A 23,141-nucleotide genomic window follows, 5' to 3' on the forward strand; every position below is an offset into this window, starting at 1 on the left:
AACCAGGATATAAATTACAGGATACAATACAATACAAATTACAGGATATAATAGAAGTAACACACATTGAAGATTTTAAGAATATTATTTGTTTATTTTTAAAACGCTGCCTTTGAGAAGCTTAAGGAATTTTAATGCGGCGTGCCTGTCCGATTATTACCTGAGATATTCCCTTAAATGCTACCCCTCCCCGACCACCCCCGCCGCATGTAGCCCTCGCCACACCTCATAAATAACTCGACAAGCATTACTCTATTCCGATCGACCGAATTACCGACCAATCCGAGGAATTTTAACGTCATCCTTGTCTGGTATTCAAAAACATGTAACAAAGCCAACCTCGTGCTCTTCCTAAATTTGACGGGAGAAATACTTTATGAAGAGCGTAAGTCATTTTGTTTCTAGGTTTGTGTGATTTCAATGGTCAAGGATTCTTAGATAAGAAGCTTTTAAGATGATTTAACAAGGTTTTAAGGGCATTTTATGTACGATATTGAGATTTAAATTACAAAGCGGTGGTCTCACTTTAAACCATTTAAATATTAGTGGTAGATTTATTAACGTGTTACCAGATATATTTTACTATATCCTTTACTATACAGCGAAAGATTCTCGTCAGTTTCATATATAAAATACGATGATAAATCGCTCATTCCTTTTAAGAACGTCATAAATCAAAGAACTTGATTTCTCAGGAGAACGATTTTAATGTTAATAAATATAATACTAGTATTAAAAATAAATATCAAGCCACTTATTGAACTTTTTACTGTGCAACAGATCTTTTAAGGTGAAACCTGAATGTTTTTTCTCCATTTGAAAAATATTTAGTATATTTAAAAAAAGTAATTAAACAGTAGCTTTTCTTCAAAATACAAAAACAACACTTTCTGCCCTGTAGCGGGTAATTATTAAGTTAAAAATATGCCGCTTTTGCTGGGATATAGTACATTTTCTGAGTATTCCGAAATCATGCACAATTGAAAATTGACGATTTTTGATTTATGACGTTCTTGAAAGGAGTGAGCGAAATGTTGGTAAAATATCTCAAATTCTGTGTCGCAGATTTGTTTTTGCGCTACTGGTGATCAAGTTATCACCGCATCATTTAAAAAAAATGGAAGAGGCCTATATACAGCAGCGGAGGAAAGAAGGCTAAAGAAGAAGAAGAACATTACCTTTCTTGGTCTTTTAATGCATAACAAGCACATAAAGACAAGTTTACTTTTTAAATTAACAAAGGCAAAAGCCTACCAGTAAAAAATGGTCCTTCCAAGATTTAAAGTAGTACAAAGCATCCCTTATATTCGCAAAAGCTTTTAGCATTGAACATGATCATGGTTCTGTCTCTGTCTAATGTGTATAGGAACAGAGCGAGACGGAGAGAGAAAGTGGTTGCATCGTGAGGTGATAATACGTGATGGAGTATGAAGAAGATCAACCTGAGTGCACATTCATAGAATTACTCCGCGATAAACCGTACCGAGTAGAGATCGTTACCAACTAACTCGCAAATACGAGTATAAGCGTGATGCTATTTTTCACGATTTGTTTTATTCATTTAATGCTATTTAACATATAACTTCACCCAAAAACATGTGTTTACTCCAACTTCTATTTGTACAATTTATTATTAAAGCTTCATGAAAAAAATACATAAAATGATTAAATTTTATGGAATAAAGGGACAATTTCAAACACCCAAAACACGCCAGCTTGCATCTGAGAAAGTTGGCGCTACCATCGCTCAGGGAGACGTCCTGCCCAACATCTTGGCCATGCTCCAGCCCAAGAAGACTGAGAAGAAGGTGCCATAATACGAAGGCTTCACTTTCTACCCTTCAGACTCAGCTGATTGAAGATTTTTTTCTTTCATATTTTTTTATTTTTCATTATCATTTTCATATCACAATCCGTATCATAATATAAGAAGTATCCATATCATAATAATGTATAAGCGCCCTTGAGGTATTTTATATAAATAAATCATCCAAAATTATTATTATTATTATTGACTTCCAATTTTGATTTGTTATTGAAATAAGTTTTATTTCTGGGACCGCATCAAATCGAATGGTTGTTAAATCGATCGGTATTATAAGAGTATGTAGTATGTTTGATGGGAACCAGACGACGGTGAAAGAGTGCGGGGTGAACGACATTACTGCTGTATGGGAAAAGAAATAGAGAAGAATACTAGGTACTATAGAAGAGGAAAATAAGGATAGCAGCAATGACTAAGGCACTTGGATTTGTAACCCGTGTTCGTATTTATGTAGGTGCTAGATATAATAGTTGGAATAGGTATTGATCGTAATGTATGAGTTCAATTAATAAGACACGACAGTCGATTTAAAAAAAAAAGGGTAAAATATGAATTCAACTACTACTACTACTACCATCGCGCCATTTCTCCGCAGGGGTAGGCAGAAAGGGTCGAACGCCACACTCTTCTGTCCTGACATACACTCCTCGCCTCCTTCATATCCATACATCTAGTCATACATGCCTTCCAATTCCATAGATTCAACGATACGTGTTATATGAAAATTATGATTTTCTTAATTTAAAAACAACTTTTAAGGTTTTAAAACAGCTTTAGCCTCTAGTACTTTGCCAAACTCTTTTGTGAGGATGTTTGGATATTTTACAGCTATTTTTTAAATACCTAACTATATTTGATATGAGTACAGATTATTTTTACATCGTATCTGGATTCTCAATATAACATTATTCATGATCGAACAGTAAATCCTTGCCGAGAAATATTCTAAAATGTCAGAAAGTTGCAACGTTCTGTTTTTTTTAAACATTTGTACTTGATTTGCTTATCGGAGTTATTTTCAACGTAAAAAAAACCTTTTAATCGAATCTTTTATCGATATACGCAACTACAATACCACAATGTTAACAATGCATTTTATATGCGAAAAGTGACTGTTTTATTGAAGAATGTTTTCTCAATTCTAAAGCATTTTCTTATTTTTTCCATTAACCAATAACGCGGCTGCATTCAGCTCCGCGCTGCTGTACTGAGTGCAGTTTGTCCGCCGCGTTCGGCCGGTGGTGTATGGGGGCCCAGGTAAAGTGAAATGGGTCAATAGGTATAAAGACGGCCGCTTCGAGTCGCGCGCCTCTATTATTATTTGAATGCCATCGCGAGAGCTTCACACGGGGCGACCTTTCATAGAGAGATTTGAAAATCAAACGCCGCACACGCGAAACCCCGCGAAAACATACAAATCGAAAAATACCAATCGCTAGATGCGGCCCTGTTCCTGAAGGACTATTTTATCGATATTTTGTGATTTTAATTTGACTTTAGTGACAATAACTCGGTGAATAAACGTAATTGAATAAATAACGTTAAATACAAATATATTTTTAAAACTTTTAGTGAAAAACATTGTGGGAGAACCTTTACTGTTTTGTGATAAATTGTGAAGAGACTGTTCAAATTAAAAATCCTCGACTATTCTAAGATAATGTTGACGTGATTTTTTTGTGGACTTCTTGGAATTTTTCTTACTGCTTTCAACATGGGGAATAAAAAGGTAATTTATTTATTTATTTAAAGGTAAATTATTTAAGGTAATTTATATTTTATTCTACTTTTTTATTGTTTCTTATAAAAGTATTTTTTCCTCTGTCAGCGTCAAATGGTGCATAGGGCACCGTATAGGATCAACAAATTAAGAATATTTTAATGAAGGGAATGTTTGATTGAGGGTGAAGTGTTTAAATTTTCAATATTCGATTTACACATGTATTCTTAAATGTGTGGTAATTATTCAATAAATAAACTAAGACAAAATAGATAAATACTATTTTTTTGGGCATGTACTTTACATGAAATATTTCTTATTATAACTTAATGTCGACCGGTCTCGAAGGGAACAGCTTCTTCATCACCATTCGAACATCTATCATACATCGTTTTGCTGCACATTCTTCTAAGAGATCGCAATTTGACTGCATTCAGTCTAATTCTTTTCATTAATTCCATGCTTCTCTTCCATATCTAAGGATTGGTACCAAGACTCCATTGTGCACTGCCAGTTTAGCTTTTGCCAATCGATAACTGAAGTCCAGAGGTGTAAGTAAAGATAAGTAAACTAAAAGCTTTCAATATGTTTAACGCATTCAATGCGTTATCTACCCTGTATAATCTATCATATGAAATCTTTCTTTTGATCGAATGCAGAGCGGACACCGCCATAACAAAAAAACGCGCTTAGACTGTCAGAAATGAAGACTCTAAGGAGTAACATTAGGATAAGAGAAATATGCAAGATCGAAGATGTCGTTAGGTGGGGAAGGCAACGAAGAAGACGATGATATGCACATGTGAGGAGAATGGAACCATCCAGACTCCCCACATAGCACTGCACAGCCAACCCCAAGAGATGGATTAAAAGCTGGAAATCGACATCACAGGAGGCTAATCCCTCTTATAAACAGAACACACCAAGAAGAACAACAAATCTTGCTTTTGCTCTTAGATATTCGTATTCGAGGACCGTATAAAAGTCATCATCAGTTTAAAAGCAACCAATACACGGTAGCAGCTTTAAAAATATATTTTTTAGTAAACTAGTTTAATTTTTAATGAAACAATATATTACGAAAACCGGTTCATATAAAAGTAACATCATAAATTTGTAACTGCCTTAAGGAGAAAGTATTTATTGCCTTATATTATCAGCGTGTACTAATTTAAATCAACGCAACGCCAAAAGATAATCTACCTTATCTAATATATCAAGTTTTGTTTTAACGCGCTTAAATCAGTCGGATATGTACCGGTAAATGATTAGAAAAGAACAGGAAGCTACTATATGAACATCCGGTTTTTCAAAATAAATTTGGTCCACTTCAGAATGGTCCAGTCACTGTCTTTAACAGAAGAATCGATTATAAATTATAATAGAAACATTGGCCACATGTGCGGTAGATAATCATTCAGAGAAATTATTTGAAGCGTAACTAATTTAATCTTGTAACATTTTATATAATATATGTTATTATTTATAATCGACGAATTGTTCATAGTTAAAACTTCGATCATTGCAATGATAATATTACAAATAAAACCCTGTTTTTTTACCACTTTTGTAAGTATTATATTTTGTTGCGACTAGTTTCGGAGGCTACTGATAAACTTATTTTTATAAGTTTATATTTATACCTGTAGATGGATTCATCTGTAGCTTCTGAAACTAGTCGAAACAATATATAAACCTCAAGTGGTAAGAAACAAGTGTTTTATTTTTAATTTAATCATGTCATACCACAAAGTGAATGCCGAAACAAATAATAAAATAGCAATAATCAGGATTTAGTCATATCATGCGAGTATTGAATTTATTTATTTATACTGGGAGGATATAAATGATAGATGTGAAGGATCTCAGCGTGAAAAATATAACTTTATGGGAAAGGAAATGAATAGGGAATAGCAGGTAGTATAGGGGAGGGAAAAAATGCAGCAATAACTATGGTTGCATACCTGTATTCGTACTATCTTATATAAATTTTGCTAGTCGCATTGAGTCGCGGTTGCAGCTCAATGCAACTAGCAAAACTCTTTGATCCTCTCATATCGTCTCCGCAGAATTTCGCTGTATTGTTCACAATATTTTTTTTTGTTATTTGTTTTATTATATTTTATAATACCATGTATTTGTAAACAAAATATGGCTAGTTACTCAAGCCGGAAAAATAAAAATGGTCATTTTAACAGTTTAAAATTACAATGAATAAACAAACACGTTATTTATAATTTTTAACAAAAAACATTACATTTAACGTCGAAATAAAATAAAATAAAGGATCTTGCATCATACAAATAAAAGAGTCCCTGTTTCATAAAAGCTTTCCTCAATCCAACATTTGTGGCTGTTATGAACTCATATGTACTGTGTCACGAGATTAATACATATATCTGGGTGTTCCAAAATTTTGAGTAGTTTGATTGTCAATCATGGGTAGAATTGGTGAATGTTGCACGTATGTGAAGTGATCACTTATCAACTTTTAGATATATTGATCACACTCGAAACACAGTATGCGGGAGTTCACAAGATTGGAGATAACTCATAATTGGAAATAATTCAGATCTCTGAACAAGTATTTGGACACACTCAAAATGTTGAAAGAAATTAAAATATCAAGTTACCGTTTTCTTCTTGATTATCCTTTGAGGATAGTAAAACAGTGTTTAATAGATATTACACGTTAATATTCAAACTATGCAATTATGCAAGTCACCACAATATATTGCATGGAAAAAGCAGACAACTCAATATCTGGATTATTTCACAGTAATAATATTAATTAGATCGGCGTCAGCATTTTCTAGTTTATTATCCGTAAGTAGCAAGTATGTCGGTGCATACACTTCACAACTGTTGAAATCCATCCCACTAAAGTGGCCCGATCGAACTGCACATGACTTTGCGTTCGGAAACAAAGGAGCGATTAAAATGAAATACTATCAATCTTCGTAACTCTGACTCCTGGGTAATATTGAACAGAAGTGAAACATTTCGTTTAGAAATTTAAATTTCGTATTAAAGAAATACTGGTTTATCGTCAATTCTGGTATCCTCGATTTTGTAGAGGCATATGAGGCGTCGAGAGAAAGACTTGGAAGGCATAGTTAGTTGAATGTGCCCTATCTCATGGTCGCAGTACTTTGAAAATATTAACATAGATAATGCAGTTGAGAGATTCTGCCAGAAAAGCGCAAGATAGGTTTCATCTCCCGACAGGTGACAAGAGATGGCCTGACAAAAGTTAACGATCGAGAAGAAGTTGTAAAATAACAATAAAAGGCAGCATAGCGCTAAAACTACGTAGTTCGATGGGTCATAATTGTTTCGAGTAGCTTAACACTTTACTAACCATTTTTTTTTAAGGTTTAACTTAAACACTAAGCAAATTTGTACTTATAGAAAAATAATGCACATTTTAGTAATATCATTCATAATTTCTGTACCAATTGTTAGTCGGCTTGTCTTCCCTACATACTGGAAATAAGTCTCGCAATCACGTAAATCTCAAAATTGATTTCAAAATTAAACTATTCAAATCGTGGTATTTTCCAAGTAAAGCTCAAATTACAAATTGAACTAAAAAAAAAATATTATTTGTAATTAATATAGTGATTTACATAATTGGGAGAATTACTTTCAGTACAGGCGTTTGTGCACTACACGGAATTTTACCGTCCGGCACATCAGTTAGCATATAAAACGGATGATTGGCTTGTGCTTTTGTCCATCTTTCTTCGGATCAGTGCTCTTGATCGGTGTGTGAACACGTTGCGCGTAAATTCGATCACGTTTAACTGTCGTAGTTGCTTTCATTTTTCAAAACCGGAATGCCAGACGGTAAAATTCCGTATAGTGCACAAGCGGCTATAGGGTAGAAAAACCGACTAATCGGTGTTTGGTCGTTTACGGTTTGCAGCGAAAAGTCGGCTTTTGGTTGTTAATGCAATATAAGATAGTTGGAGATGCGATATAATAACCTTGATCTGCTTAATATGTGTGACGTTTTCACTAGCACACTTTGTGTTCACTCATTCATTCGTAACGACCGGAAGAAGTGTTGATTTAACTGAAATATATCGAGAATTTGCGGATGACACAAATACTTCAACTCGCGAACTTACTTGCGTAAGCGAATTGCGAAAGTTTACGTTCAAACAAATCGATTTTCTATATTTTAATGCATATACATATTACATTTCTTTAGGTAAATTGTTGCCTGCCTTAATTTTCTATTTTACATACACGTACAGTCTTAATCTGATTGCTTACCCAAGTAATGAGATCATAATTTATATAAACAACATCTCCAAATGACGAATTCAACATAAATTATTTGAATGACAGGCGCCATGGCGTAGTTGGGTAGACGCTCGACTGGACTGAAAACTAGCGTCACTGGTTCAATTTCCAACAGTTGCAAAATTAACTAATGATTTTTTTTCAGCTGGTTGGGGTGTTTGTAACCTTATTCTTTATGACTACCTTACCTATCCTGTCTGCAGATGATCTCTGATATAGAGGCTTTGCGGGTTATTCCTTTTTAAAAAATCGACCCCCAAATTCACAATACGTTTCATATAGGCATAAAATATTCGCACCCGGATACAGTTAATACAATTGTGTAGGTTCACGTCATTCAAAATTCTCTGTCAATGAGATGTTCCACATGGCAACATCAGATGAACAACTTGACCGTGTCCGGGGCTTTTAACATTATTTGCAAAGATGAATCTCAATGAATGCCACCATAGATTTAAATTATTGTTTGAAAATTGATCGCTCTGAAACGGAATGATCTTATGAATTGATAAAACTTTTTTCATATACTAATTGTACATTACTTTCACAATACAAATTTTCATAAACAATATGACATTTGGCTTGTATCGCTACATGTCTTATAAAATAAACGATCTCTTGTCATTTCTCCAATATGTATATTTTGCTAGCCTCGCATCTGTTGACTTTACCTGGATTCGTCTACCTGACGTTCAATCGCTAACCAGCCGTAAGCTCGTGATATACACATATCCTTAATCTGTCTGTTATAGTTAACCAGCTATTGATCAGATCGTGAATATTGAACTTGAGAAAATCACGAGTTAAGTACCTACCGTTGTATGTTCTAATATTGTATATATCATTACTAGTTAACCTTTCAAGTAAATTTCTCTCGGAGCCTCAACAAAGAATTAAAATATGTTTGCTTTCAAATATCTGTTAACCTTTTGCTAACACCTTTATTAAAGGTGTTTTACTCTTAAATAATTACGAAATGGAAAGCAGAATTGATGCAACTAAATCATATAGCAGATTTTATTTTGGATAAAAAACATAAATTATACCATTATCTTTCTAGAAAGTAGCACATTTCGACTTTTTTAAAGAAATATACGTTTAGACTTTTTTCTGTTTATCGCAAGTTACATATCGCTCACTCCCTTCAAGAACGTCATAAATCAAAAAACATGATTTTTCAGGAGAACGTTTTTAAAGTTTAAAAATATAACACAATGTATTAAAAATAAATATCAAGCCACTTATTGAATTTTTTACTGTGCAACAGATCTTTTTAGGTAAAACCTGAAGATTTTTTCTCAATTTGAAAAATATTTAATTTATGCAAAAAAATAATTATACAACACCTTTTCTTAAAAATGCAAAAGCAACATTTTCTACCCTGTAGCGGGTAAATATTAAGTTAAAAATATGCCTTTTTTGCTGGGATATAGTTCATCTTCTGGGCATTCCGAAAACATGCACAACTGAAAATTTACAAATTTTGATTTATAATGTTCTTGAAAGGAGTGAGCGATAAGTCTTCTTCTACTGACCTTCATCCAGACCTAGTGGTGTATAAGACATTGCATCGAACCAATATAGAGTTAAATTGATTATTTAAAAAAAATATAATTTAAACTGCATAAATCATTTTAGTAACATAATTATAGTATTATTTTAATCAAAAAAATTTAAATTTAAATTTTACTTTGTAAATACCCATATTTCTTAAAATCTAATGTGACCTGTGTTTCGATGCATTCCGCATCATTTTCAAAAACCGTACGCGCGGTTAAATCAAAATTAAATTCGGATAGATAATACCACAATGTTTTAAAGCCCCATATACGATAAATCGCAACCTAAGAAATTTTCTCTAATCCCGTAATTGTTTTTTTTTTTAACACTTTAATGTGTTGAAAAAATAGTTTTTATTCGAAATAAATTTGTAAATGGTTCTGAAAAGAAAAGAGTTATTGAATGGTAAGAAGTTAAATATACACACATATATATATATATATATATATATATATATATATATATATATATATATATATATTTATATTTATATATATATATATATATATATATATATATATATATATATATATATATATATATATATATATTTATATATATTTATATATATATATATATATATATATATATATATATATATATATATATATATATATATATATTTACATATATATTATTTTCTTCTTCTTTTTAATGGTTTTTCACCCATCTTGAGTGTTCTAGCCTGTGTCGAGTTATTAAATATTTTATCAATATTTATTCTAAAAAAAATCCCATGTGTTGACATAAATTTCTTATGGTTTCAGTCAACAATATACTTCCAGGAAGCCAAAATAAATCATTCATTGATATTACCTACATATGCGTTTCTGCACATTGCACATGGCGTGCAGTATCATTCAGAAGGAATGCATTACAAAATATAACAATATAAAACAATGCCACGATATAAAATTATACATACCAGAATAGATTTTATACGTAACTATAAACTGATAATATATTTCCACAATACACCTAACACAATCATGCCGTTTTTAATTTGTAGAAAGTTAGGTGCCTGGTATATCACCGATCATTAGATTAGCCTCCGCAGCGCAGCGGTTAGCATGTTTGGCTGCTATGTGTCAGGTCATGGGATCAAATGTGGTGAATTTCACCGTGCGTACTTTTAAGCCACAAAAATACAGGAAACTCTGAAAAATATATAAAAAATCATTTTAAGTGTGCCTTTTCTGTCGGAACTGTGTTTTTGGTGAAATCGAAAAAATCCCTTACAAAAAGGTTTTTTTGTAAATAAAAATAAAAGTACTTCATAAAATGTCACTCTTCTGACTAACTGTCGTTTGCATGAATTTTAAGTAGAAACTTTTTCTGTTTGCAGTTATTACCATTAATTTCATCTAATATGTAAACTTTGAGTTTGTGTGCAGTTACTTTGGTCTTTTTTAACATTTTTAATAAATTTAAAATTATTTTTGAAAGCTAAAACCATTTTTTAAATACTCGTGAAGTGTTAAACTTAGTGAGAATATGCATTCTTAGATATTCTAAAATGAAAGCTCTTTATGAATGAACCTCCTGAAAATGTCAGTAAACCTACAAGATCCTTTTAAATTGTTTAATTTAAATTATAATTTGGTGTTCAAAATTAGGACACATTTTATTTTTGTAAAAAACACGTACTCGTTGGTGCATCTAGGTGTCCATGGGATTCGAAGCATGTGCCTCCAACACCACATTTCAAATGCGTCAATTTTTCTCTTTTCTGCTGCTTTTATGGTCCATGTTTCAGAAGCAGAGAAAAACGGAGTGGAAAAAACTCCTGACAAGCTTTATCTTGTACTGTTACTCACACCCCGGTCTTTAGAGATTTTGTCTAGCTTAGACATGGCACTTTTGGGAATGGCTATACGACGTGTGATCTCTCCTTCGCAAGTTCCTTCATTGTTAATTTAAGATCTAAGGAAGTGAAAATCATTAATTATCTCTAGACCTTTGAGTGAGTTTTCGAAGTCACCAAACTTCTTATGAACATTGCTTCATATTTCATTGGTTGAAAGGTATTATAAAACTTGTGTGCTGCATATATATAGTATGAGTTTTATTTTAAACGAACTATTTAATTTATGATAATATCCAAGATTTTCAATACTAAAGATTTAAAAAAAAATTATCATACATTTGTCCATCTACCTAGTTTAGTATGTCGACGTTTAATAATAGGTTTTATCATTTTAATATAACGTTCAATTTATTTGCTTAAAAAATAAGAAAATCGAATTATTTATTGACATCCGCCAAAGTCGTAATATAACTCGATTTTGCGTGATAATTCTAAACTAACTTCCTATTAATTAAGCGCTTATCTTTAAATTGTTTATAGAGGAGAGGAAATCGCGTGATCCAATTTCTGCGTTATTTATTTGGGTGAAACTCTTTTTAATTTAACGCACTTAAGGCTAAATGTACTTACTTACCTATTATTAGTTACGCTTAATGTTTACTAATACTTTTTTTCTAGCTGTTAAAAGGTAAGAAATAGATTAAATCGAACGTAGGATGGAATTAGATTGTTTACAAACCAGTAGCTATTTATTTGTTTGACTATGGGGTATCGACTTCTCGCTTAAAATAATCGTGATTTTGGCCCACCTTACTTTTATTATAATGAATAAGAATAATTTTTATTACAATAATAAATCGATTTAAATATTTTCAAAGCTTTCATTTAGTTAGTAGTGATAAATCAAAACGAGAAAATAACATTTAAAAAAATATCCATTCACCTTTGTATTGAAAATGACGGAAATGATATTTGAGAACGCAAACCTACTGGATAAAACGCGCTTGTGTTAAAAAAAAATATTTTCAATTCAGATAACTTACATAATTTAGATATTTGCAAATAAGGTTATCTGCAAAAATTACTTCCTTGTTGCTACAAAATTTATATCGGGTTGTGGTCCCGTGATTAGTGTCGCGGACTTCGTGTAAAAGTTTCTACATAGGTTCAAATTATTTTTAATAACGTGCCGCTTAAGCCTATAAAAATATTATGAAATTGAAATATGTATATCTATGTTTATAATAAAGACACAAATATTTCCTTTTTTTAGATAATTTTTTTTCTATTTCAATTTTTTAACCAACAAAACTTGCTTTATTTTTTTTAAATATTTATATATTTAAATAAACAGATGTTACGTTTTTCTTATTCTTATTTTTACTACAAAAGTTCTGCAAATGTGTAATTTTGCAATGGGCACAACGTTTTACTGGTAGGTATGATTAATTTTATTTAGTAGTATTTTAAAAGTATGCGACGCATACTTTTTTTAAAGATGTTTTGAACCCTATTCAAAGCGGGTAGTATACCATAAGCATAATTCCATAGCATGTCTGTCACGGAGGGTTTAAAAGCTCTCTTGGTAGTGATTGAAATATCCGAGAAATAAATAATGTTATTAAAAACGTCTCGAGAGATTCTCACGGAATGTGAAGCATCACTAAATGGAGTTTAATAGGATTTAGTAAAATGACTTATAACATCGTCATCATCATTATTTTCTCAACAATATAATAGCTTCGGTCAGTCACTTCTGACTCACATTTCTTCTCTCTCATCCATCCACAATAATTACCTACACACTCATCTTATATCCGATTACATACTAAGATACATTACTTTTTAGATTAGATTATTATTGATAGTATATACCTACTTTTACAAAATTACTAAAAAAACAATATTAATAACAATTTAGACTTTTAAAGTGTAAACGATAAAAATGTTTAAACTAGAAAATAAGACGATCAAGATAACATGACATTATTTTATGCAGTGTTTTTAGCACGTTTAATTTTAGACAAGGGACAAAATAAAAACTTTGCTAATTGTCATGGCATTTTTACTATGAAATAAAACATAAAACAGTTATAATATAATTATTTTTTCAGATATTTCGCCTTCTAAAAGCATTGTTAAACTGTTATTTTATTATCTTTGCAAGACAAAACAACTGTTACAGGCACCGCAGGTAGTTAGCTCAGACCCGTAGCGTAGTTGGGTAGACGCTCGACTGCGAAACTGGCGTCGCGGGTTCGATTCCCGCCAATTGCAAAATGAATTCCAGAAAGATTTTTTTTCAATAAGTCCGGGTGTTTGTGATGTATTTTTCACGTTTACCTTCTGTATCCTTACTATTCTACCTGCAAACGAGCTTCTTAAAGTAGAGGGTTTGCGGGTTATTCCTTAAAAAATAAACATCAAAGAGAGATAATTCGTTATTCTTATTTTTAAAATTGATAATTTAATTAAATGATTTTTGTCAAATCTGTCTTCAGAGACGGTCGACATCTTTTCAATAATTGTTATCATCTTTATCTGTGAAATAATTATACATATGCAACATAACCATAAAATGTATTTACATATTTTCATTCTCTCGTTTTGCCTGACATACAATATTCAAATAAAATACTGAATAGTGACAAAAAAAGCGACAGCCTCGGATATCTTGATTGCATTATACTCATAATGTATGTTGTTCCTTGTTCGCCAATTTTATAATAAAATTGCGTCCTTCTAAAACAACAATAAGATGCAAAAATTATCCAAGACAACAGACAAACCACATAATAATTCACATTATTCTAATATAGAATCACAGCCGAAGCAAGAACAATGACCGGGTATGACAGTACAATTACCGCAAAATTAGATCGGTATTTTCGTGTGACCTCGGTTTAAACTTTCTACGTTAAATATTTCAGGTGTCACATTGAAATTGCTTTTTTCGTCACATAATTTACGCGAGAGAGTATGCGCTGTGTAAGATTGCCATCTTGAGATTCCGCTGTTTTAAAAAAATGTGATTTACGAGAACGGTGCTGTTTTTCAATCGAAATAGGTGACCCAGATTACTCAAATTGAGTTACGTGTTTTTTTAATCCAATTTTTCGCAATATTACATTTTATTTCCCTTAACATACGATTAAGTTTTGTCACGATATTTAAGACGGGTTATTCGATGGCCCGCGACTTAATTTTCTTCAAACCCGGGTAACATTGAACCTAATTTTTTTTGCTTAATGGAAGATGATTATATCAAATCATGGTTATCAACTCCTACCTTGTTTTATATATAACATAATTTGTTTAGCCTCCCACCAGTCTGATGATGTCGGTAACGACGAAACCCGGTCGCTGGTCAAATAAAAATAAAGTAAACCCGGTCGCTGGTCAAATAAAAAGAAAAGCTAAAAATATTGGTTTTAATCTAATAATATATTAATGAGAAAAGCTTAAAAACACTTTCCTAGTTGATTTTCTTTCATATACATAATATGTTTCTTGAATTTTTAATATTAACACAATAATGTGTAAAATATGAAGAATTTTCGTATATCCAGCGGATTTTTTGTTATTTATAACATACGTTTTACTCGGTAAATACCACTATTTCTCAAAATCAAATGCGGTACGTGTTTCAATATGTCATTTCAAACAGCATGTGTGAAGTCTAAATTTTGTCCTTGGGAAGTTGAAGGTTAAATCATGTAAATAATCATAAAGCTATGATTACCAATTTGACAATGACTAAAACCTCCCCTTTATTGTGAAAATATAACTGATAAAAAAAGATAAAAAAAGCTCCTACATCCTTCATCCTTCAACGTCCTAAGGACACAACTCCTTAATTTAGACTTCACATGCGGTGTTTGAAAATTATGCGAAATATAATATGTCAAAAACGTGTCATATTAGATTTTAATGAATTAGTACTATTTACCAAGTACAACCTTAATTTTAAATGGATAGATTTTATTTTGTTTGTTTGAGAAGTTACCTACTTACTGAATGAATTCGTTTAAAAAAATGTTGTTTGAATTTAAAAATATGAAAAGATATTTTTAAAGCAGTTATATCGACCTCCTATAAGTTGTGTAAAATATATCGCTCACTCCTTTCAAGAACGTCATAAATCAAAAATCGTCAATTTTCATTTGTCATGTTTTCGGAATGCCCAAAAAATACACTATATCCCAGCAAAAGCGGCATATTTTTAACTTAATATTTAACCGCTACAGGGCAGAAAGTGTTGTTTTTGCATTTTGAAGAAAAGGCATTGTTGAATTATTTTTTTTCAAAAAATTAAATATTTTTCGTATGGAGAAAAAAACTTCAGATTTTACCTAAAAAGATCTGTTGCACAGTAAAAAGTTCAGTAAGTGGCTTGATATTTATTTTTAATACATTGTATTATATTCTTAAACTTCAAAAACGTTCTCCTGAAAAATCAAGTATTTTGATTTATGACGTTCTTGAAAGGAGTGAGCGATATATTACACTTATTTATGTGGTTATATAAGAATTCTCGCATTACAAATATTGAGCGCAATCGATCTGTATCGAATTGTTTATATTTTGTACATTCTTCGCTTCTTCGAATTGAAAAGTCGCGTACTCTTTTCATCTGCAAGCATAATACGTTTTCCTACTTTACACTGAGATGCTCGTGTATTCCTTTACAAAAGTATTTAATTTGAAATCGTTCCCGATGGAAAATAGTCAAGCACACAATTACAGAGAGTATGGATGCATATTTCAATGGGAATGTTGTTTTCTCATCTCTATGGTAAATAATGATACTTATAATGTACCAAAGTCACGCCCATAGAATAGTCGCTACTTGATTCTTTTGTTTGGAACTATTTTACAATACGTTTTCACATTTCTAGAGCCTAGGTTTCGTATTCTCCTCAAACAGAATTTATCGCTTAACCTGATTTTTATTTTTTCCGATTGTTACAACGCCTCTTTTTAATTACTTTAATTCATGACAAATTGATAGATATGTCTGTTGGCGATGTAATCTTATTTAGTTCATTGTGGATTGTGGTTCAAAATCAACCAATTAGTCGTTATATATTAGAGAAATAATTTTCACTCTTGCTATTCCTTCAATCCAGTTTCAGTTACTTCGAGTCTCTAATAACTGATTAAAAAAAATCATATTTCAGACCGCTTACGCTTACGAAATATAATGAAATTGTAATATTAAAACTGAAAAAGAGAAGAATACTTTTTAAATGCTGTCGGCAAAAAACACCAATTATGTACTTAGTATCTTAACAATTGTCATAAACGTAAGCCGATCCCAGCAGCATTGGCCTAGTTATTCCCGGTTGGATTTCATTGCTTAGGGTCGAAAATGGTATTTTTTTAAATTCGACACATTAACAGTTTGAAGATTTTTTTGGCAATATTTTTACTCTTATGGTCGAGAAGTAGCTCGTTGTAACCGTGTTCAAATGTATGGAGATAATCACAAACCAAAATGTTAGCGAATATTTCCTCGTTATATCCGAGATCTCGCTATATCCGTGCTCGTAATAACCGAGTTTGACTATATTTCTATTATAGGTGTCTTTACTTCAGATGAAGCATCTTACGTTTTTATACGACTAAATATGGAAGTCTTATCAATATAATAATATATAGTAAACTCAGGAGTGATCACCTTGCTTTTATGAAAGTAATGATCAAGATAACACTGCGTCGATACGATAAAGTGCACTATACACCATTGGGTGTGGATCAGGGTTAGAAGAAGAAGAAGGAAAATCACTTTATACACTTGTATAACGTTCATTCTGCTCATTATTGAATTAATTTTTGAAAGACATATGCGCTGCTGTTGGATTTCTTTCGTATATTACCTGTTATTTGATAGATTTGGAATTTTGGCTGATAGTAATGCCTTCAGATGAGAAATTTGTATATGGCTTAATCCAATCGAACATAAACGAGCCAACTGCCAAGTAGTGATCCCTAGAATGCTCAGACTTCCATCTTGTTTCGTGTAAAAATAGATTTTTCATCTTAAAAATCAATTTTCATCAAGTTAAGACACCTATATGTAATATTGACATAAATATCACCCGTATTGTCCAAAAGATTAAATAATAATAAAATATCAAAAAAATATATTAATATAAATTTATGGCCATAGGTGAATACTTAGACAGGGTACAGAAGATGAACATTTGGTTTACGATTTGTATAGAATTTCGTTGACTGGTCGAACATTTAAAAACACTGGTAAATAATACAGCAGATGTGTTGTAGTATCAAAGCTAACGATAAATATCTTAGAACAAAAATCTTCAAATACGGTATATGATATATGTAAAGATATTAATTTTGTATGAAACATATATCGCTCACTCCTTTCAAGAACGTCATAAATCAAAATTCGTCAATTTTCAGTTGTGCATGTTTTCGGAATGCCCAGAAAATGTACTATATCCCAGCAAAAGAGGCATATTTTTAACTTAATATTTACCCACTCCAGGGCAGAAAGTGTTGTTATTGCATTTTGAAGAAAAGGTATTGCTTAATTTTTTTTTAAATAAACTATATATTTTTCAAATGGAGAAAAAACCATCAGGTTTTACCTAAAAAGATCTGTTGCACAGTAAAAAGTTCAGTAAGTGGCTTGATATTTATTTTTAACACATTGTGTTATATTTTTAAACTTTAAAAACGTTCTCCTGAAAAATCAAGTATTTTGATTTATGACGTTCTTGAAAGGAGTGAGCGATATGTTGAAGTAATTTATTACATTACATCTATTAACACGAATATATTAAGTGGGTTAAAAGTAAAAACAAGAGTGGCTTCGGATAGATGATACAGTTTTGATGCATTTAATGGAGTAGATATGTAGGTGAACAGTTTAACACATCTTATACTGAAATGTTAGAACTGGTTTATTAAAATCTTGAATGTGAAACTACTATTTATTTTTTCTAATTTATTTATTTACGAAATTTTAAGGTTATAACATGGACATTGCCGTATAATAAAATCACGTTAGGTATCTTTCGACCGTTCAAATCGTTCGTTCAATATATCCGTAACGTTTTTGACATCTCAACAAAGATTATGTCTGAGCATTTAGAGGGCCATCATAGGCTTAACACGTGTAATATTCAAAAATTCTACCCGTGATTGACGACCACACTACTCAATTTTTGTGACTTCTATATATATATTGATCAAATTCTAGATATAGTACATGGGAATTCATAATAGCCAGATATTTAACGTATAGAATAGGGACTTTCATATTCTTCTTCATCTATGTTGACATGTCAAAAATGTTTTAAAAAAACCCCTAAGCGGAGATAATCTAGATTTTTGAAAAACGTATTTGGACACACTATATATGTATGTATAAATATATGTTTATTATAATTGACACGTTCTTTCATATGTGAGTTCTCGACAGCATCTATTGTTGAGTTGCGTCAGATTTTATTTAGCAGTGACCCTTATTCAAACGTATGTAAGATTCTTCGTCAATTGTTTTCTTAACTAAGAGACGCCTTTAATTATGATTTTCAATTTTTATTATGAGTTTCTACTACTCCTAAGTGGGAGAAACACAGATTTGTGAACAAGGATTTGAACACACTCAAAATCTTGTGAATAAACAACAGATGATATTGTATGTCAGAATATAATTACACAAAATTTTCTTATAGATTATAAGTAGATAAAAGTCGATTATTCTAGAAAAGTAACGTTTTAAACTAAACTACGTATAACACTATATATATATTTTTTTGTGTTAATTTTTTCTTCAATTCATTCCTAAAAATAATAAATAAAAAAATCCTTATCCGCACCCCAATGGTGCATAGGGCACTGCTTCATATAAACGCTGTGTTATCTTGATCGTTTACACATAAAGGAAAGATGATCAGCCTTCCGCTTCAGGTACCAGTCCAGGGTAATATTGAATAAATATTACAGTGAAAAAATCACTTATATTTATTTGACCCCCCTGGGAATCGAACCCGGGACCTCCAGAACGGTAGCCGAGCATGCTGACCATTACACTACGGAGGCGGACAAAAAAATAGTGTGCATAAATGAATACATTAATTTGTTTTATATAATTTTTATTATCAATTGCACAGTGGTTACATGTCTAATTATTGATGTTAATGGGTAATAACGCTACATTAATCGATTTTATCTCAAAATAATTAATAATTTGTAACCGTGTTAAATCATTCGTAGAGAGTTGATTTAATCATAATCTGTTACACAGCTGTCAGTACAAAATGGCATTTCATATACGATTTTATTTCTAACCGGGTTTTGCATTATGATGTCGAGTTGTCTGAATTTGCATACAGAGCTTCCCATGGCTCAAGCGAGTATTCAATTATGTGTTTATGGATGCATTATTACAATCAGCAGCGCTGTAAGTGTATGGTAAATGGTGAATAGGCAATATTAGTGGAATAACCACCATAAACTCACCCATAGCCTGTAATTTCTCCATTATTACTTGCGTTTTGTACCCATTGCATGCTTGTAGTACTACGACTTTTAATTCAGTAACAATATTGATGTTGTAGGTGCCTCAACGTCATATGAAAGATCTATCCTTCTTAACATATGAAAGAAGATTAAGTCTGAGCATCCCAGGGCTTACGACCTGGTATTTGGCTGGCTTAAGCGATCACTTTTTACATTTGTAGAACGTTCACCATTCTGCCCATTTTTTTAAAGGAATAACCCGCAAAATCTATGTTTTCAGAAGTTTGTCTGCTGGTAGGATAGTAAGGATAAGGATGGTGAATATGAAAAATACAGCACAAACACCCACACTAATTGAAAATAAATTTTTCTTGGATTTATTTTGCAATCGGCGGGAATCGCACCCGCGACGCCAGTCTCGGATTCGAGCGTCTACCCAACTACGCCACGGCACGCCTGTCAACATTGTACATGTATATTGCATTTATTTTGGAAACCTGTACATATATTTTGCATTAAAACCCTTATCCGCACCCAAATGGTGCATAGGGCACTGCATCATACAAACGCAGTGTTATCTTGATCGTTAACACATGAAGGAAAGGTGACCAGCCCTCCGCATCAGGTACCAGTCCAGGGTAATATGGAATAAATATTAGGTTGAAAAAATCACTTATATTTATTCGACCCCCAGGGAATCGAACCCGGGACCTCCAGAACGGTAGCCGAGCGTGCTGACCATTACACTATAGAGGCGAACCTGTATATATGCAATAGTATAGTGTTGTGTTTGTGGCGCCATCATTTGAGAAATTTGTAAGAAAGTATTTATTATATAATAGCTTGGTTAATTTGAACGTAGGAGAGATTCTTTCCGAATAAGTTCACATGTAAATGGTGAATTTTACATAAGTGTATATAGTGATTGCTTAAGCCAGTTAAATGGTAGGTCGTAAGCCCTGGGATACTCGGACTTCTATCTTCTTTCATACAAAAAAAAAACCATTCATGTTTCATATCAAGTAAAGACACCTTTAATATTGATATATCATTTGTAGGGTGAATAATGCAATATCTGATACAAAAAATAATAATAATATTTTAAACAATAAATGTAGATGCTGTGATTTCGACAACTTTAGCAATCTATTTAAACATTTCAATAATTCAATAATTAAAATATTAACAACAGTAAATTAAACTTACAATATATGTATAATCTCGACGCAATGTTATCTTGATCGTTAATTATTAAGTGATCTGTCCTTCGCTTCAAGTACTTGTCTAGCGCAGTATAAAATAAATATAAGAGTGTAAAATCTATATTTTATTTTGACCCCTCTGGGAATCGAACCTCGATCCTCCAGTACGGAGGCCAAACGCGCTTAGTACTACAAATCTTTATTTATTTTATTTTGTTTATTTTATTTATTTATTTATTTATTTGGAAAACCAACAGAGAACAATAACATATAAGGATATATCTTAATTTAAAAAATATACTAAATGGTGTTGTTATTTTAGTTTTACATTAAAAGCCTGAATGATTTATTGTTTACGGAAGAAATCAACATTCATATGCCAATTGACGCGCGAAATAGGATATAACTTACATTACTATAGCTAAAATTTTAAATACCTGTTACATGCTGTTTTATTGCCTTGCGAAAAATCTTGATTTAAACATTAAATAATAATTCTTTCATGTAAAACTTTCTCATATGTCAAAGTGTGTCATTCGTCAGGAGCTCAATTTATCCAATCAAAGCCCCATCGAGGGCTTTTTTCATAAGCAGCCTTCGTGGATTTCTTCCTGCTCCCAGCAAGTTCAATGTTACACTCGGTCAAGTTTACTCCAAGGTTTCACTTTCTACGCGCAGTCGCGGAACCGATTAAAGAAGCCAATAATCGCGCAGACTTGGTGATCAGCGTACAAGCGGAGTACTGCGAACCTCCCGATATCGTTTAGTTTTTTTCTAAGAACGGTTTTGTTATTGTGACTTGGTCGAATCATGCCTGAAAGCGAAAACAGTAGGTATTCCTCGCGTAAAAAATACCAAAAAACAAACATTTATTATTATATACTGATATCATTTTTTTGACATCTCGACATAGATGAAGAAGAATATAGAAGTCTGGGCATGTACGGGGTTTATGACCATCATAGGCTGGTTTAAGTGATTTATTTGCACACATGTAACATTCTCCAATTCTACCCATGATTGACAACCACGCTACTCAAATTCTTCTAAGTTCTTTATTACACATACACACACACACACACACACACACACACACACACACACACACACACACACACACACACACACACACACACACACACACACACACACACACACACATATATATATATACATATATATATATATATATATATATATATATATATATATATATATATATATATATATATATATATATACGAATTTATGAGGCGAATGTAATTAGAAAAAGGAGCAGAGAAAGACCGAGAAAAACATGGCATGATCAGGTATACCAAATACTTGAAAGTGGTCAGGTTAGGAGTCGTAACAATCGGCAGGTATGTATGAGGAGATGCATTAACGTGGAAGAGGCGAAGAATGTTTGCAAGGACAGAGTGGTGTGGCATTTTAATCTCTCTGCCTACCCCTGCGGTGAAGCGGCGTGATGGTTAGTTAGTTAGTTTTAGTATATATATATATATATATATATATATATATATATATATATATATATATATATATATATATATATATATATATATATATATATGTGTGTACATACATACATAAATGTACATATGGTACATACATACACATATATACATGCTTTATATGCTTTCTTTTTCATTTAATTCTCACCTACATATTTTGTAAATTCCTCGTTATCTAATCTGAAGTTTAATAATTTGTCGATGGCCCTTCAGTCTTCGCTTTCGAGAACTCAAAAATGCTGAACGCAGGAGCAGGCATCAAACTCCGCCTACGTTCGAGTAGTTTGTGTCTGAGCACTGTTCAACAAAAAGTTAATCGTTGCAACAAGTGAAGCAGGCAGCGGGGTATAACGTGTAACGAACTACGTAAATATCATAACAAAAGCAACGTGCTGTTATAATTATTATTCGTTGCAAATGGCTAACGATGTGCTACGTCTAGACTAGGGAGAAAACATTACCAAATCTTACGTAGGATATTTACATACATTTTCACGGTCACCGTGTACTTCACAATAAATATTGTCTTCACTTCGATTTACTGACATTTCTACCTCCAATTCTAGGGTGATTTCAAAAGTTTTCTACTTACATGATTCTGCGACCACTGTTTCTTAAAATCCATAAAATTTAATTAAAAATGGATGGATATTACACTAATGTGACTACATCTTACGTAGAATATTTACATTCATTTTTACGGTCA

The 23,141-nt window shown here is 32.0% G+C and overlaps 1 protein-coding gene across 1 annotated transcript in view; it reads left to right on the forward strand.

Moving 5' to 3' along the window:
• Positions 1–3,435: 3,435 nt before the first annotated feature.
• LOC148302852 (uncharacterized) overlaps positions 3,436–23,141 on the forward strand; it is a 57,958-nt gene continuing 38,252 nt past the window's right edge. Inside the window, exon 1 of the mRNA XM_088270958.1 lies at positions 3,436–3,554. Within this exon, the coding sequence (XP_088127084.1) occupies positions 3,540–3,554 (15 nt within the window). The 5' untranslated portion in view covers positions 3,436–3,539. The remainder of the gene's footprint in view (positions 3,555–23,141) is intronic.

This window comes from Brachycentrus maculatus, unplaced genomic scaffold (genome assembly GCF_059751285.1).
Source record: "Brachycentrus maculatus isolate JH-2025_06_01 unplaced genomic scaffold, ASM5975128v1 h1tg000405l, whole genome shotgun sequence".
Classification (NCBI taxonomy): Eukaryota; Metazoa; Arthropoda; class Insecta; order Trichoptera; family Brachycentridae; genus Brachycentrus; species Brachycentrus maculatus.